The following is a 19541-nucleotide window of genomic DNA, read 5'->3' on the forward strand; positions in this document are numbered from 1 at the left end:
TGATTCAGCTCTAGCTTTACAGCATATCAAGTATGTTTAACATTCTAAATCAGATTTGTTTCTCCAAAATAATTTCTATTTAACGTGCAACAGTTCTCTCAAAACAATACAATTTTAATTGAAGTCCAGACATTAATGAAACATTAATTGAAGCATGGATTAAAATTAATATCCGTGGAGCTCAAGCAATAATCACTCTTTACATCTAGCAAAATATTCGGCTCAGTGAAAATAAAATCACTATTTTCTTATTTTTTATACAGTGATTTGGGGTAGTAGTGTGATTGTAGATAAAAGGAACATTTTACAACCTCAGCATATCCGAAGGGCATTTAGAAGTTTAGTCATTGTTATCCAACAGGGCAGCAAATTTGCATGTAGGAAGCTCACATAAACGAAATAAAACTCAAATAAACATAACTATATTGTTTTATTGATGCCGCTTGAGGGATAAATATTGGCCAGGATGTACGGGAATGTAACGTTGTGAAATATCTTCGATTCACCAGAGAGAGCAAGCAAGGCCTTTCCATCTGAATGTTTGTTAAAATACAGATCTAACAGCAGCCATAAAAAAAGTCAACTTAATGCTTCAGGTGGAGACAGTTAGTTCATACCAACCATTTTTCTTTGTGTTGCTTACATTTCAGATAGAGATACTGAATTAAATCTGGCAGTGTCTCCACTCAACATGTTAACATGACTTTTGTCTTACAACTGATGATAAAATTGTAGTGCATTTCCAGAACTCTTTTTATCTTCATTTTGAGTAAATTGAGCCTTTATCCTGTGCTGCTGAGAAGAATTCAAGGCATTCTAGTGACGTACAAGACTCTGAAGGGGCTTGATGGGGTATTGGGAGAATATTTCCACTGGCCAGGGAACTTAAAACATAGGGGCACAGTAATAGAATAAGGTGCCAATTGTTTATGTCTAAGATTGGAAGAAATTATTTCACTTAGAGGATTGTGAGTCTGTGGAATTCTGTATTCTAGAAGGTAATGTGTACTCCATCTTTGCATACACTTAATACTAGGATTCAGAGATATTTGGTTTCTCAGGGATGTGGGGAATATACAGGAAGATGAAATTGAAGCCCAAGATTAGCCATGATCAGAATAAGTGGTTGAGCAAGCTTGACAGGCCACATGGTGCACTCCTGCCCCTCTCTTGTTCTTGTATTTCGAGCTTGTAGTTTTCACAGATTGCTTGAGATTATTACAGTGAACACTTAAAAAGGCTGAGATCACATCAAGGCAATATAGAATTTCTGCTAACCATTGTGTAAAATGCCTTATTTTATCATTGATGGTGAATACACTCTTTACTATCTCATTTTTACTGTGTCATTTATATATGGTAGAAATGACAAATAAAAGCTACTCTACTCTCTATGCTGCTCTCTATGCTACTCTCTCTACTCTCGACTACTAAATATAAATATTTGGAGAATCGTGGAATTATTTTCAATCTGTCCCTGTACACAAATTCAGGTCACTAGAGCTTGCTCTGCACAAATTGACTTATAATTAAAAATAACTTGTTCAATTCCTTTAACTATCACAATTTTTATTTATTTGTTCTTCCAACATTTATTGTGAATGCCGCATTGCATTGAGCAGAGATTGGTAGGTCACCTTCTTAAACAATTGGTCATAACCCGATACAACAGAGTGGCTTGCTATGTACCACTTCCTGGGGCAATTAACAGTCACTCAAAAAATTGTGGGTCTGAGGTCATATATAAACCTGATCGGACAGGAGCGCATTTTACTTCGCTAAAGGACAGATTTGGTTTCTACAGTGGTCTAACAGCTGTGTAGCCCCTTTGATTAATACCAGCTTTTATCTCCCAAATTTAGAAGGTTAACTGAAATTTTCAAAAGCCATTGTTAGATTAATCCAGGCTCCTGATTACTAATTCAGTAATTTGACTACTATTGTGTTTGTTAATGGACAGAATTCAAATGTGGAGCAAACTGTATGGAGTGTGCACATTCTTCCTGTGTCAGTGTGAATTTCATCCCGGTGCTCCAATTTCCTCCCACAGTCCAAAGATGTGCAGGTTAGGTGGATTGGCCATGATAAATTGTTCATAGAGTCCAGGATGTATATATAAGTGTATTAGCCATGGGAAATGCAGGGTTACAGGAATTGGGTAGAAAGGTGGATCTAGGCAGGATGCTCTTCGGAGAATTGGTATGGACTCAATGGACCAAAGGCCTGGTTCCGCACTGCAGGGATTCTGAGATTATCCAGTTGGAGTTTGTTTCCTCTTCTGGGCACCAGACTTTAAGAAGGATGCTAGAGGCCTTAGAGACTGTGCAGGGAATATTTGTTAGAATGATACCAGGCACATGGAACAATAATTTCCTGAAGTGACTGGAGAAACTGGCATAATTCTTCTAAAAGAAGAAGATATTCAGGTGGGATTTAATGAGGTTGTTCAAAATTATGTAGAATTTATGTGGTGTAAATAAGGAGAAGGTGTTTTTGTGACAGAAATGTCAGTAACTATCAGACATAACTTCAAGGTAATTATTATTGAGGAAAGTACTTTTCTCCCAAGTTATTATGATCCAGGATGTATTGCTTGAAGCGGTGTCAGAAGCAAATCCAGTAATAATTTGCAAAATGGAATCAAACTCATACTTGAAGGAGAAGAAATTGCAGGGCAGTGGAAGAAGGGGCAGGGGAGTGGTACTGGTTGGGTATCTCATTCAAAAAAGCAGAACAGGCACAATGGGTTGAGTATCCTGCCTCTGTTGGATATTCAATGGTTGTTAAGTCTTAATGAGTGTAATCTTGATACTTGATTTTAGCAGAAAGTCAAATGAACAGAGGCATTTTTACGAAATTTTTTTCTTATTGCTAATTAAAATGGTAGTTTATGTCAATTTACCTTAGATTCTATGTCATTGCCAGCCTTTGAATGTAAGATTTTAGCTTTGCATTTTAAAACAAATCAGCAATTGACAAAAAAATCAAATAATAAGCATCTTATTCCATACTCAAGTAAAATTGCATTGAGTATAGAATGATGAAAGTTGTGAAAAAACATTGAATTCTACATAGCTTTAGTGTAGTATACTTTAAATATTTTGTACCTCAAAAATGATAAAGCTGTTTGAATAATTGTACTTAGTCCGGTTCTTAACTTGAGGTGCCGCACCCCCAAAAACAAGTGGCATATTATCTTTTTCTTATCCAATAACTGATTTAAAATGTTTGTTTTGACTTACTAAAGAATTGCTAGATAAATTTTATATTTCATATTTATGTATATTCGTAATCTTGTAACTGTTTGAGACGACATTTTCCAAGTCTTATTAGGTAGAAGTCAAATTTACATATATGTTACAAATAATGTGAAGTTAACATCTTCCAATATAAGTTCAGAAAAGTTTGAATTTTGTTCACATTTAAACATACCTTTGGTGGAAATCTTAATAAAGGGACATGCATTTATAGGATCAATTCTAATAAAGCAATGGAAAGATTAACAAACTATTTTATGCAAGCATTATTAGAATATAGAATCTATAGAATTGTGGTTGTTGAAGCTTAGTCAATCACAGCATTTATGAGGAATGTGAAGTATTGAAAAGAAAGGAAATGGCACTTAGTGAGAAAGAAATCAAGAATTGGACTAATTGTGAAGCCAACACTGCCCTAGGTTTATTTTTTGTGCTGATGTTTCCAAGTTTTATGAAATAAAATGATCAAATAAGTGCAAAATTAGATGGAAATTTGATGTTGTACTAAACTCGAACAATAATTAATGCAAAAGTAATTTGGCTTGCAAATGGCTTTCAGATTGAAACAATGGATCAGGTAGTTTCTGATTAAATCCTATTAGTATACAGATTTTTGATAGGATTTTTCCAGTCACACAATTTTTAGTACAAGTATGAAGGTTAGTGGAAATTTTCTTTGTGCAGTTTCCAGTTCAAAGTGAGCACATAGGCTTTCATCTTTATTTCCTTTTTGATTTAAATCATTCAAAAGATTGCCTGCATATTATTGTTTGAATGAATGAACTGTTTTGTAAAGCATACTGTAGTTTTATGGCTAGTTTTAGAAACATTTCAGTCTTACCAGGGAACCTGCTCAGATATAGTCAACTAGCTGGGATTTCTGAAGTGATTATCAAATTAAATTGTTGAAAGAAATCTCACTCAATAAGGTTAGCAGCATCAGCTGGAAGCATCACATATGGGTACAGTTAAACATGTTCATTCTTATTATAAATCAACATCAGAAAAACACTGTTTGCAATTATTCTGACCAGATTTTCTTTTCCACAAAATAATTATTACAAAATGTCAAACAAACCATTGAAAGTGAAGCTTTTCTTTGTTTTGTCATAACAATGATATATCGCCTTGGTTATGATGATTCTCCTTTTGATGATTAGTTAAGTGATTTTGCATTGTTTTTCTTTATCATATTAATTCCGAAAACACATTTGAAATAAAGCCAGTTTACTAACTGTCTGGAATGTTCATTCATTCAAAATGTTCAGTTTGTATTTTCGAAGTCCTGAAATAGGTTGATTTGGCATTTTAAAGTAGTCCAGCTTGAATTCAAGAACTGTGTTTTCTCTAAGTTAGATTTTGCCAGAAGAATTCATTTGTCATTATTTATGAATTGATGAAAAAAATAGGAATAGACTGTAAGGCCTATCAAGTCTGCCCCATCTAACATTGCAACTGTCTATGCCGTTGGCTTAGAGAAAATTACCTATTAAATAGACCAATTGAGAAAAACTTCAACTTCTTTCAATTCCCGAAGAAATTGAGCAATTTTCGAAATGTACAAAAGTCCTGGGTTCCTTATTATCATAATGAATTATTTACTTAGGGCAATCCCAGTTATGAGGCTAAGGATCTTGTTAGATTCCCAATGTTGCATTGAGAAAAAATCTTCAGGACCTCTATTTACAGATTTCAAAGGTCTGATTGATTTATTCTCAAAAGTTCCATAACTGTAATATATCCAATATGCTACACGTTTGAAAACCTGAAGCATAGGTTCCCTTAGGCAACATTTGTCCAAAGTAAATAACACCAATTCTTGACATCTGTCTGCAAAACTGAGAATTCTTGAAGGCTGATATCATCCTGGTTGCCCTTCTGTGTACAATTTCTAGGGCCTTGATATCTCTCTCTCTGTGGAGACCAAACTGAACAAATTTCTAACATGTCCATGATTGGAGTATCTTGCAACTAACTAGTTATTGTATTATTATGCATTTTGTTTTTGACAGTGCTAGTAATGCATCTTTTTACTCAAATTAGTATACTTAAATTAGACCACTTTTCAAACAAACTAGTTTTTTGCAGTAGCAAGATAGAATAGTGGACTTAAAGCAGGAGTCCTTAGATTATTGTTACTTCTGAAGACATTTCCATGAAACGCACCTTGGAGATTCAAAAGGATGGACAATTGCAATAAATGTTAAAGTGAGACAGAGTTTGGTGACACTTACTCATTGCTGTGCACAAACCCAGTTTATCAGTTTTAGGGAAAGAGATTAACTTGGTCCTTACACATTCAATCATAAATATTTCCACTTTAAATGATTAGTTGTTGGTGACAAATGCATGCTGATTAAAGAGCTCTTTCAAATATTGGCACATTGTTAGAAATCCAAATTGATTTGAATTAAACTTCTGTTTTCCTTTTGCTTCTTGGCTAAGTAAATTTTTATTACATTCTAATGTTAACAATACTACTGTCATTGAGAAAAAGTGGTCTGGTTTGAAAAGTTACCTGACCACCTGAAACCTCTTTAATATTTGCTCCAAGATAGTTACACCTGCACTAAAGCATGTTTAAAACTCAAATGCTACAAGACTACTTCCTCAAGACAAGAGCCTAACACCAAGTTTGATTTGGATCCTCATATTAACTTAAACTGAAACGATCTCATATTGATGTATTATTATTGGTCTATATTTCAAATTCACAGATGTATAAACATCCTAACGAAATGTTATTTATAACTAAAAGCACTAGTTTAGTTGACCTAACACAGATTAAAAGGGAAAGAATATATTCTCTCATGAAAAATGATATTTAATGAACATTAAGTAATATCTTCTGCACACAACAGTGATTTGTCATGGATTTACTGATTACATTTTGTTCTGTATGATTAGATTATAATTGAACTTGTGTCTCGGTCCTATTGGAATTGGTTATCTGAGAAAAATCTCCAAACTATGCATCATACTTTCTGAATCTTCATCTTAATTTTAAAGTTCACTAAATGTGTCTGAAACGTGTCAAAGACCAATTCTGAAAACATTTTTAAAAGTTTGTTGACTTTTCTACTGAGATCCCAAACTTTTATTTAATCCTGAGTGGAAACGGGTCGTGCTGGAAGAGCACGGCAGGTCAGGCAGCATCTGAGGAGTAGGAGAGTTGATGTTTTGGGCAGAAGCCCTTCATTCTTGATAAAGGGCTGATTCCCAAAACATCGACTCTCCTGGCGTTTGGTTGCTGCCTGACCTGCTGTGCTTTTTCAGCACCACCCTTTTCGACTCTGACTGTCCAGGCAGCTGCAGTATTCACCTTCTCCTTTTTATTTCATCCTGTTGTCTTTTTGACTCCAAGGAATTTTTGTAATGTAGCAGCGCATATATACATAGATCTATGGGGCGTTTATAGCACAAAAACAGTTCATTTAGTGTGGGATTGTGCTATTGTTCATGTTCTGCACAGGCCTTTTCCTATCCTACTTATCTAAGCATCTGCAGGCCTTTTTATTTCTTTCTCATCCATGTGTACCCAGCTCACTGTTAAATGTATGTATGCTGTTCACCTCAAATATATTGCTATTAATGCATTTTGAACTGCAGTAACCTTTCCAACCACCCCTTTAATATACAAAAACAGAGATTGCTAGAAAAGCTCAGCAGTTTCTGATTTACAGCATCCAACATTCTTTCGGCCTTTTTAATGTATTTTTTTTTCTTCCCCAGTTGAGTATCCATTGTTCTTATGACCCTGACTAGTAATTTTCTATTCTTATACACATCATTGAACAATAAATTGTTGTCTTGCATACAGGAACCTGCAGCATCTTCTGTCTTAGCTTGCACTGTGATTCTGTTTTGGGGTGGGGTGACAAGAGGGTGCAGGATGAGGGTAGAATGGTATGGCCTCAAATATCTTGAGTCCTTGCAGCTTGGCTGAAATTGAGAACTTAGTGTACAGAATAGTTTGTTTTAATTTGCATGACTAGCTTTTTATGGTCGAGAATCAGTGTGAGGAAAAGAATTTGAACGATAAGTGCTGTGTACACTGTACGCTCACTAGCAGCGTCTGATATTGACTGCTTTGGGAATAACTATGACTTTAAAAAATATATGTTATTATTAATCCTATGCTGTTAATTTATGTTTATGTGGTTTGAGTCACTTAGGACCAAAATAGAGATTGTGAAAGAAAGAGCATCTTATGCGATCTCAGGACATTGCAAGGCATTTTTTGAAATATTTGAGGAGAAAGTGAGGTCTGCAGATTCTGGAGATCAGAGCTGAAAATGTGTTGCTGGAACAGCGCAGCAGGTCAGGCAGCATCCAGGGAGCAGGAGAATCGACGTTTCGGGCATAAGCCCTTCTTCAGGGCTTATTCCTGAAGAAGGGCTTATGCCCGAAACGCCGATTCTCCTGCTCCCTGGATGCTGCCTGACCTGCTGCGCTGTTCCAGCAACACATTTTCAGCTCACTTTTTGAAATATAACAATATAGAGGAGCATGACAAGTAATGCACATAGCAAGATGAAAAAACAAATAAATACTTTATATTTATCCGATTAATCTCCTTTTTAATCATGTTATTTAAGGATAGAAAATGGTGAGAGAATTTCCATGTTCTGCTTTGAACAGTGCAGCAAATTTTATGTCCATCCTCAATGTAGTTCATTGTATTGCCCAACATATGACAACAATATTGAGTATCAGCCCAGAAAATGACTTCACATGCCTGCAGTGGGGCTTCAACATGACCCATATTTAAGAATGCTACCATATAGCCAAAGCTGATACAGTGCCTCATCAAATGTACATTGAATATTTGAACATTCATTCCAAATATGTTCTTTTTTATTACTTTACCATAGACACTGGCAACTTTCATTCACTATTCTTTGACTTTAATTCTTCTATATTCCTCTGATTTGTGGAAGCAAGAACTAGTTAAACTTTTGGGGAAAGCCTATTTAAAGTGAAGTTTAAAGTTTCAATAGCATTCTGAAGATTGAAAATAATATTATGGATTTCTTAAGAACTTGGGAGAACTATGGATGGTCAATTAGTCTCGATTTGAAAATCAAACACTGTTTTGTAGTGATTTCTTGTATCTAATATAACAGTAATTAACTAATATAATAAGAAATTGTACCATAATTTCCACTTATTTCAATTGTATGGTTGAACTTGCTGTTCTAGGAACGTAGTCAAGCAGGAAAAAACAGAAATTAGCCTTAACTTGTTTGACCTATCTCTTGCTCCAAAAGTTAAGTTTAATTCAGTGATTGGGAATTTGGGACACCACACTTTACTGTCTTTGTTGATGGTGATTATTACTTAACACCAAATTGTTTTGATTATGGGTGCATTTTATAAAATATTTGAAAATATAACAAAGCTTTGTGCTAGAAATTCTAGTTTATTACATTCTGTTTTATTTCTTTTCACTTTTATACTGAGGCTATATATGTTCAGATAATTAAGACTGAAAGTAATTTGTAATGGAATTATGGTTTCAGCAGTTGGAGAGGAAAGGACTATTGTTAGATGGTCATATTACAGTACAGAAGGTTTTAGCTGTAACTTTCTAACCACAGTGTCTGCGGCATTGCTGTGCTTTGGAGCATTAGTACATTGTATTGGGTGTCATGAAAGTTTGCATTTCCTCTTCTGAGATGCCTCTTTGCAGGATTGGGTGTGCATCAGCCAATGCTAGTATGCTGCAGTATGCCTCCTTGTAATTGTCAGAAGATGGCATTAATGGAAAATTGAGTAAAATTTGCACTTCTGCTCAATTTTCATTCTATAGCAGTTGAAAAATTGGCAAACTCTGAACTGGGAGAAAAAGTGAGAATGATATTGGAATTGGATACTGTCAAAAACACCAGAATGGGCCTTTGGAACATTCTTTACACTTTGTGGGTGGAAGATTTGTTTTGACCACTATAGAGATAACAATTATATAAAGTCACTGAGCTAAATATTTGACTGTTGTCTTTTCAGTTTGGAGAAAAATAAGTATTGCATTCAAAAGTGGTGAATATTAATTTTACTTTCATGTCACAAGATTTGTGACATTGATAAAGTGCAATGTGAACCTTATTTTCCAAACATAATTTTGATTTTGAAAAGTTATTCAATTTCTAAGATTCAAGTGGAATAAATATCAGTTTATATACGTTTCTTCAGTGGGATGAAACAAACATCTTTATCAGTCTTCAAGGGGGAAATGGGCTGGCTGCTTATGCTGCTGCAAATGCTCATAACATTACTCCAGAAGTCGCATTCCGCTGAGACATGCACCAAGAGCTGTCCCATATGGTGGGTGCAGGAAACTGTGCACCACACTTTCTACAAAAACAAATGGCTAGTGCTGCCTCCGTGACGTACAAGTGATAATAGGTTGCAGTACAGCAATTTAAGAAAAAACGCTGCTGAGACTGAATCAAATGACAGCATATTGTTACTAATAAGGTCTATTTGAAATATGTTGAACATGCTTCATCCATGTGAAGTCTGTTTTCAACATTATAGTTTTACAAATTGGCCATCAGTCAAGTATGGACAAGAGGAAGGACTGGTATAAGAAAAAAAAAATGTTTTTCTTTGATAACTAAGCTGCCAGCAAGCAACCATGTTTTATTTTAAACATTTTTATTGGTTTTGCAGCAAACTCCATCAAGATAGAGATGCATAGCGATGAAGATGATGGAAAAGTTCTTAATCAGGTGGACCGAGCCAGAAGCAAAGAGGCAATGAGTGCCATGGAGGAGTCTGTGGTGGAAAGCAACGGAATGACTGAAACCAACCCAGGGCCGGAGATACAAGCCGATGGAGGGATACGACTTCCGAATGGTAAACTGAAGTGTGACATCTGTGGGATGGTTTGCATTGGGCCCAATGTTCTAATGGTACATAAACGGAGCCACACTGGTAAGCAGTTAAAAGAAAAGTTGATCGTACACTAGATAAGAAATGTGTACTTCGAAAAAAATCAAAGTTGTGGTCCACTTTAGATATATTATTTTTACGATAGTTAAATTATTTTTTTAATCACCAGTGTGGTGGAATAAATAATGTAGGAATTGTCAGTGAATAGGTTTATATAAGATTTTATAGTGCGCAAACTAAAGACATACTGATATAATTAAGATTGTTATCTATTGTCATTGCGCACTCTTAATACTCCCATTGTAAAACAGCCAAACCAAATTTGTTGCCTTGAAAATCACAACATTGGTATTTATCAATTAAAAGATGATGTAAAATCTGGAATACTTGGGTTAGAAATTTCATAATCAAATTGTTTTGCTCATTTGCAAAATACAGTTACAAGTGCTGCTTATCTGTTAGACCTTTTAATGAATGCATTTGCATGCTTCATTCAGAGGTTCTAGAGAAGTAATATTTGTAAATTATCAAAGTGTACTAAGACTAGTGCTTAAAAATTACCATGTTCATATTCTTGTTAGCCTTAAATATATTAGTTTCTCTAAACATTATGAAATAATAATGCATTTTTAAAATGAAACAGCCGTGAGGGTTAGAAAGGTTTTGTGTTCCACTTATAATTTACTTGTTATTTCACACTATATTAAATTCTGGGGAAATTATGCTTTCAATAATTAGCCTCACATAGACATTTTCATATGATAATTTTAAGCCCCTTTAAAAGATTGGGAACTTATCATATCCATCACGATCCTCAATATGGGAGAATGGACATTTTGGTAGTGATGCATTTGTCTTGTGAGCCTTTCCCAACATTGCATTATGGCTCATTATGGTGTACAACTACACCCATATTCCTGCAGTGTGGTAGAAAAGCACTGAATGTAGCCAGTCTATTTTTCCATTTAATCTTTAATTTAGTAACCGTTAATACCCCTGTAAATATATGTAACTGATCAGTGCAAGTAATTTACAGTTATAGATTCTTGACTAATAATTTGATACCTGACAAAAATTAGCATTCAGTGGTTTCTATTTGCATAAGTAATAATAAGGAAGCATAGATTCATTAGCTAGATAGGAAGGAAGTTGGATGATATGTTTGCTCAATCCAAACATGTTGTCTTAAATTATCTTAATGTAAATTGAAGGAATAAGAGCAGAGGTAAGATCACTGGACTAGCAGCTTAGACACCTGAGCAAATGTGCTGGGGACAAGGGTTTGTCCCACCGTATTTCAATTCAGTTCATAAATCTTTCCCTTGCCAATCTGATCTACATGTGACTCCAGACCCTCAGCAATTTGTTTGACTCTTAATTGCACATTGAAATGGCCTTTGAAAGGTGCTCAATACAGATGTGCCACAAATGCTGGCCTCCAGTGACTATCTCATCCAATGGAAAAACAATTATTGATTTAAAGCAATGAAATAATGTGTGTAAAATTTCTCTTCTCCTTTCTTCACATCTTCCCCCTCCTAACCCAGTCTGAAACAGTACCCATTATTCGTAGTTATTTTATTACGTGAATAACAAGCCAGAAGATCCTTCATGATGGGACTTTTTGTGCAGAAATTATGAAAACAAATGACAGTTTATTCTAGAATTTGAACTTCTGTCCCTGGTAAATGAGTCTATTTGGAAGAATTTGCTGTGACCAGCACTGGCTCTTCAACTGGAGCTGTCTTTACTCTTATCCCATTCCTTGAACTTTGGCTATGAGTCCTTCATATTATTTTCCAAATAGCTGGCTTTTTTTCAAATAATGTCAGCTCCAATACTTCATTAGCCACTTGCAAATAAACATTGTATTCCCAATAACTTTGTGTGAATAGAAAAAACTCTTCCTGTGTTTTTCTTTTCATCTACTGATAATTCTAGACTTGTGCCCCTTATCAATTCACCAATAAGCGTGAATAATCTTGCACTGTTCACCCTTAAAACCTACATAATTTTGATAACATTAATTAAGTCCCTTTTAGTTATTCATAAACGTTCTTCAGTTGACATGCCAGTTTCTTAAATATCAGCATCATTCAATAATGCAAGCCTTCATTTAGCATCAATTTAACAATCCTTTCTATTTCCGGAAAAATCAAACTTCTGTTTAATTATGTCTGATTTCCCATTGTTCTTTCTGACTCAGGTGAGGCACATCATACAGAATCTAAATTTTTCCCTAAAAAGGAGAGGTAAAGTCAGAGTGATAATTATCATAATGCTTCAAGAGTGACATTTGCAGAGATAAAAAGTTATTTGATGTTAATTGGACACAATTTTCATACAGTATGAAGAGACTTGGAAATGGGATATACAAAAAGGGTTGTTAAAGCAAAAATGAGTTAATACAGGAAGAACAAATACAAACGAAAACAAAAATGGATGACTTTATGTTGGCACCGTATGGTAAAATTGGGCCCAATGCCTTTAATATTCTACTCCCATTCTTCCACTGGGTTTACGTCGGTTCGACAGATATTATATTTTCCAAGAGTAAATGCATTTGGTAACTAGGTTTGAGAAAAATTGTTTTTTAATCTGACATGAACAACTTTTTATTCTTTTCTGACATGCCTTTAGAGATTAAATTTATTATTTACAGATTTTGTTGCAAATTTTCTAAAATGCATGTAACTTGGCAGGGGCTACCTTAATGAATGGCTTTCTAATTATTTTCCATTGACTTAATAAGAACTTGACTGCAAATAATTTGCAAATCTTACAAGTTACACACTTCTAGGTTTAGTCTAAAATTCCCAGCTGAGAATATTGTAGCATTGTCATTGATATTAGTAGGTCAGATTTTGTTTTTTCTCAAATCTTGAAAATATCTGAGAAGCTCAGTAAAAAATAGTGAACATGAGACTGTTGATAGGTCTGAAAATGAGCAGCTGAGAACAGGATGCAGGTGAATTTGGAACTACAGCCTTTGTCAAGACTACTTTTTGACTGAATGCCTATTTTCATGGTGGTGAGCATAGGAGTGTAGAAAATAATAGACTTGACTAATGTCATTTACTGAGACTAATATTTCCAAGATACACACTGTAGCTACAGATGGCAGGGAAATACTGTGCAAAGTCTTCAGTGACCAAGAGAAGTACAGAGAAATCACCCAGGCTCTCTGATGCACCTTTTGGATGCTGTCATCCAGGTTATGATAGCAAGTTCGAAAGCCTGTTCTTAGCACGTCAGACAATTTCTTCATGAGCATTGGGAAGGTTAATTAGGAGGTTAGTGCCAGGAATTTAAACTCTTGGATGTTGCTAATGAAGAAAAATTATCTTCACCTCATCAGAGTTGTCAAGCTAAGAATCTTTCTTCTCACCTCAATTACTCTCTTCCACTACACCTACCTGCACCACCTTCTGCATTTTACAATCATTCACAGTGTTGCCACTATTCTTTTCATTCTCCTGCAATTACTATATTACACCACACCACTGTATTCTCCTGGTATATGCACACAATGTATACCTGCTACAGTCACATCTGTTGCAACCCTCAATTTCTTATATCTCATATGAACTGTTCATGACAGGTTCAATGTTAAACACATCACCAGCTTTATCACACTCCTTTCTTCCTTGCGGCAATGCACAACATGCAACAGGAGGCTGCTAACAATAATGCCAGGTATCCCTACGCATCTTGTCTCTTGAAGAAGAAAATTTTGCTAACATTAAGGGCAGGGTAGATACATGGCCATGATGAGTGTTAACTGGAGGTTGTGTTGGGAGTTTTCTATAGGCCTCTGAATAGTTGCAGAAATGTAGAGGAAAGGATAGCAAAGATAATTCTGGATAGAAGTGGGAGTAACAGGGTAGTTGTTATGGGGGGCTTTAACTTCCCAAATATTGACTGGAAATACAATAATTTGAGTATTTTAGATGGGTCAGTTTTTGTCCAATGTGTGCAGGAGGGTTTTCTGACACAGTATGTAGACAAGCCAACAAGGGGCGCGGTCACATTGGACTTGATACTGGGTAATGAAGCTGGCCAGGTGTTTGATTTGGAGGTAGATGAGCATTTTTGGTGATCGTGACCACAATTCGGTTATGTTTACTTTAGTGATGAAAAGGGATAGGTATAAACTACTGAGCAAGAGTTATTGCTAGTGGAAAAGCAATTATGATGTGATCAGGCAACATTTAGGATGCATAAGATGGGGAAGAAACTGTAGGGGATTGGGTACAATTGAAATGTGGAGCTTGTTCCAGGAACAGCAACTGTGTTTCCTTGATAAGTATGTACCTGTCAGGCAGGGAGAAAGTTGTCAAGCGAGGGGAGCCGTGGTTTACTAAAGAAGTTGAATCTCTTGTCAAGAGGAAGAAGAAGGCTTATGTTAGGATGAGATGAGTTAGGGTTCTTGAGAGTCACAAGTTAGCCAGGAAAGAACTAAAGAGAGAGCTAAGAAGAGCCAGGAGGCGACATGAGAAGTCGTTGGCAGATAGAGTCAAGGAAAATCCGAAAGCTTTCTATAGGTATATCAGGAATAAAAGAATGACTAAGAAAGATTAGGGCCAATCCGGAAAGTGGTGGCAAGTTGTGCATGGAGTCCAAGGAGATAGGGGAAGTGCTAAATGAATATTTTTCATCAGTATTCACACTGGAAAAATACAATGTCGTCGAAGAGAATACTGAGATACAGGCTACTAGACTAGACCGGATTGAGGTTCACAAGGAAGAGGTGTTAGCAATTCCGGAAAGTGTGAAAGTAGATAAGCCCCCTCGGCTAGATGGCGTTTGTCCTAGGATTCTCTGAGAAGCCAGGGAGGAGATTGCAGAGCCTTTAGCTTTGATCTTTCTGTCATCATTGTCGTCAGGAATAGTGCCAGAAGACTGGAGGATAGCAAATGTTGCCCCCTTGTTCAAGAAGGAGAGAAGAGATAAACCTGGTAATTATAGACCAGTAACCCTTACTTTGGTTGTGGGTAAGGTGTTGGAAATGGTTATAAGAGAGAGGATTTATAATCATCTAGTGAGGAATAAGTTAATTAGGGATAGTCAACATGATTTTTTGAAGGATAGGTCATGCCTCACAAATCTTTATTGAGTTCTTTTGAGATGGTGACCAAACAGGTGGATGAGGATAAAGCAGTTAATGTGGTGTATATGGATTTCACTAAGGTGTTTGATAAGGTTCCCCACAGTTGGCTATTACACAAATTACAGAGGCATGGGATTGAGGATGATTTTGCAGTTTGGATCAGAAATTGGCTAGCTGAAAGAAGACAGAGAAATGTTCATCCTGGAGTTCAGTTACTGGTGCTGTACCACAAGGATCTGATTTGGGTCCACTTCTGTATGTCATTTTTATAAATGACCCGGATGAAGTTGTAGAAGGATGAATTAGTAAATTTGCTGATGACACTAAGGTCGATGGAGTTGTGGATAGTGCTGAAGGATGTTGCAGGTTACAGAGAGACATAGATAAACTGCAGAGCTGGGCTGAGAGGTTGCAAATGGAGATTAATGTGGAAAAGTGAGGTGATTCACTTTGGAAGGTGCAATAGGAATAAAGAGTACTGGGCTAATGGTAAGATACTTGATAGTCTAGATGAGCAGAGAGATCTCTGTGTCCATGTATGTAGATTCCTGAAAATTGCCACTCAGGTTGATAGCGTTGTTAAGAAAGCATACATGCATTAGCTTTTAATAGTGGAAGGATTGAATTTTGGAGTCATGAGATCATGCAGAAGCTGTACAAAACTCTAGTGCAGCTACATTTGGAGTATTGGAGTACAGTTCTGGTCACTGCATTTTTTGGAAGAATGTGGAAACATTGGAAAGCATTCAGAGGAGATTTCTAGGATGTTGCCTGGTATGCAGGGAAGGCCTTATTAGGAAAGGCTGAGGGACTTGAGGCTGTTTTCATTCTAGAGAAGAAGGTTGAGAGGAGGTTTAATTGAGACATATAAGATGATCAGTGCATTATGGTGGACAGTGAAAGCCTTTTTCCTTGCATGGTGAGGGTAGCACGAGGGGACATAGCTTTAAATTGAGGTGTGATAGATATAAGACAGATGTCTGAAGTGGTTTCTTTACTCAGTAGTAGGGGCCTACAACAATAGTAAATTCACCAACTTTAAGGGCATTTAAATGGTCATTGGATAAACATATGGATGAAGATGGAATAGTGTCAGATAGATAGGCTTCAGATTGTTTCCACAGGTTGGCGCAACATCAAGGGCTGAAGGGCCTGTACTGTACTGTAATCTTCTATGTTCTCTGTTCTATTATGCCTGGCCTCTTTACAACATTTCCTTTTTTTCCATTTTCTCTTTTATTTCACACACTGCATCTGCTCACATTTATTTTTTCATCACTCTTTCTTCGAGTTAACTTTTTAATTTCAAATGTTGAAAATAAAGGACTCTTTTCTATCAGTAAAGCAGAGGAGACAGACTTACTGAATATGCAATCATTCCACCTGACCTCAGCAGACACCAACTTAGAGACAGTAAGTTAGAATCTTGGCTAGAAGAGAGATCTTTATGCTGTGAATCACTGCACAAAGGATTATAAGAGTGACAGCAGGGGCATAGGATGCTGAATTGCCAAACAGCACTGCATTTGGAAATTTGCATGCAGAATGTAAGGGTTCAGTTCACCAGTAGTAAACTCTTGCTCTATGTTCCCTGCTCAAGCTGAAGTAGGTACAATGGGCAGAATGGCCTTCTCCACTTTCACAATTGTTTGATGCTGTGTATGGGTGAAAGAAGGGTATGTGTTGACGATAATCTTACGAAGTGATTGGAGACTCTGCCTCAAGATTGAACGATTCATATGTTGTCACAAGAGGTATTGGAAAATGAAGGTTGGAAACTGAGTCTGAGTGAGTTACCCTTCGTAGGGTTGGTGTGGACTTGTTGGGCCAAAGGACCTGTTCCACACTGGAGGGAATTTAATCTAATCTAGATGGCATTTACCAAGAAATGCTGTGTTTCTTCTGGACACAGAGATCTCTCATGGTGTGGTTCTGAGCATTGAAAAATGGTTCACTTCATCTTGTTTTGTGGCTTTGATTATAACTTGGAGACTATTTTCCAACATAGAGTGAGAGATCAGTTGAATGAGCACAACTAAGGCACTGATCTCTTTCAGGAGTTCTACAACGGAAACTCTAATCACAGACATCTTGGTTTTGGCCCCGCATTGATGGATGTGTTCAAGATGTCAAATCATCTCTGCAATTTGTTCTTGTTCAGGACCATGGGAGTGCTGAAGCACAATCCCAGAAAGATGGCCTTCATTCCTCTCAGAATGCTAACATGCCTCCATCCTCGCCAACTACTTTCTCTGTGTCTTCATTAGTACCACAACTGTGTCTTTCTGGCCTAACATTTGCTGAGATGCTGCAGTTGTTAGTTGGATCCTGAAGCCTGAAGCCACTCAAGGCCATTCTCCATTGTCATTTGAAATGTCCCCCGTGGAAGCCTAGTAGACTTCCATCTTCCAAGTGGATTAACTTCATAAAAGCATGAGCAAGGTAAACCAAGTACTGAGGGAGCTTACCGTGTTGATTCTCAATTATTTCTGTTAAATAAAGAGCACAGGTGGAATTAAATTGTTGAATTACTCTCTTGAAGCTAGACAACTGATAACGATAATAAGAAGAATCATGATAAGAATTGTGAAACTGTTGGCATATTTGGCTTGCAGTGGTTTGTTCCTACAAAGTACTGTTGGGGAACTGGGAAGATGTTTCTGCCCATGTTCCCTTTCATGCTGCTCTTTCTTCACCACTTGTTACACATTTTTTTTGCCAGTTGTGGTAAAGCTCGTTCCTCGATATCACAAAGTATGTGGGTTATAGCATATGAGCTCAATTCTTGATTCCTACTCCAGACTTTACTGCAAAGCATCCTGAATGGTTCAGAGTCATTGCTTGAGGAGGTCAATTGTTTGTTTAAATCATAGAATCCCTACAGTGTGAAAACAGGCCCTTTGGCCCAACAAGTCCATACCGACCTTCCAAGGAGTAACCTACCCAGACTCATTCCCCTACAGCTCTGCTTTTACCCCTGATTAATGCTCCTAACCATGATGTTTATGTTGGGTGTTTGGCACTTCTTAAAAATCTGCCCAATAACTATGGCAAAGGACAAAATCTGATCGGGGTTATCAGAAGCATGCAATACCATATAGATGTTGTGTGTAGCAACTGTGATTCTTTTTTATCTCTTTAATGGGATGTGAGTGTTGCTAGCCTAGCCAGGCTAGCATCTGTTACTCATCCAAAATTGTTGAGAAGGTTGTGGTCAGCTGTCTTCTTGAACTGCAATGTCTTAGCCATATGTACACTGATAGTGCCAGAGACAGTGAACCATGGTGCTTCTCTGTCTAGCTTTTTGTGTCTAGGTGAAGTAATATTGTGTTCCAGCCACTGTAGAGAGTCTCAGTGATGTTTGGATACAGAAGTCCCCAATTACAGATGTGATCTGGTGCATCCTGAAAGAAATCCATTGCATGAATGTGAAGGATGCCCCCCCTCCCCCAGCAGCCCCAACTCCATCCTGTGATTTTTTACCTGCTTCTCCTCAAGCCATAGTAGCTGTTGAATCAGCCCACTCTAGATTAGTGTCTTACAACAGGGTGACCAAAACTGTACACAGTATTCCAAGTGTAGCATCACTACTGACTTATACAACTGTGAAGTAACGTCCCAACTCCTATACTCAATGCCTCGACCGAGGAAGGCAAGGATTCTAGTCCTTCGCTACTTGACATCGTGGTGGCGCCGCTTTTGATGAACTATGTAACTGTACTCTGAGTCCCTCTGTTCCACAATACCTCTCAGGATCTTACCATTTACTGTATAGGTCCTACCTTGGTTTGATTTTCCAAATGCAGCACCTCACACTTATCTGTGTTGATTTGCATTTGCCAATCCTCAGCCAACTTCCCTATCTGGTCAAGATTCCTTTGTTATTTTTGATAACCTTCCTTGCATCAACAATTTTGTATCATCCAGAAACTTACTAATCATACCATGTACATTCACATCCAGATTATTTACGTAAATAACAAAGATCCCAGCACAGACCCTGTGACACACCACTAGTTGCAGAAACAACCTTCAATCATCACGCACTGCATCCTACCATCGAGTCAATTTTGAATCCAATTGGCTAGCTTTCCCTGGATCCGATGCGACCTAACCTTCATGACCAACTTGCTGTACGGACATTGTCAAGGGCCTTACTAAAGTTCATATAGACATCCGCTGCCCTACCCTCCTCTGTCATCTTGGTTACCTCTTTGAAAATCTCTAAAAGATTTATCAGACATGATTTCCATGCACAAATCCATGCTGACTATCCCTAA

The 19541-nt window shown here is 37.0% G+C and overlaps 1 protein-coding gene across 9 annotated transcripts in view; it reads left to right on the top strand.

Annotated features, from left to right (window-relative positions):
* LOC122551441 (zinc finger protein Helios-like) overlaps window positions 1-19541 on the top strand; it is a 227066-nt gene that overhangs the window by 123364 nt on the left and 84161 nt on the right. For 6 of the 9 annotated variants that reach the window (XM_043693360.1, XM_043693354.1, XM_043693353.1 and 3 more), the window contains one exon: window positions 9921-10193. In XM_043693360.1, coding sequence (XP_043549295.1) covers window positions 9921-10193 — 273 coding nt within the window. The remainder of the gene's footprint in view (window positions 1-9920; window positions 10194-19541) is intronic. The other 3 variants (XM_043693355.1, XM_043693362.1, XM_043693361.1) reach the window with 2 other exon arrangements.

Source organism: Chiloscyllium plagiosum, chromosome 7 (genome assembly GCF_004010195.1).
Source record: "Chiloscyllium plagiosum isolate BGI_BamShark_2017 chromosome 7, ASM401019v2, whole genome shotgun sequence".
Lineage (NCBI taxonomy): Eukaryota > Metazoa > Chordata > Chondrichthyes > Orectolobiformes > Hemiscylliidae > Chiloscyllium > Chiloscyllium plagiosum.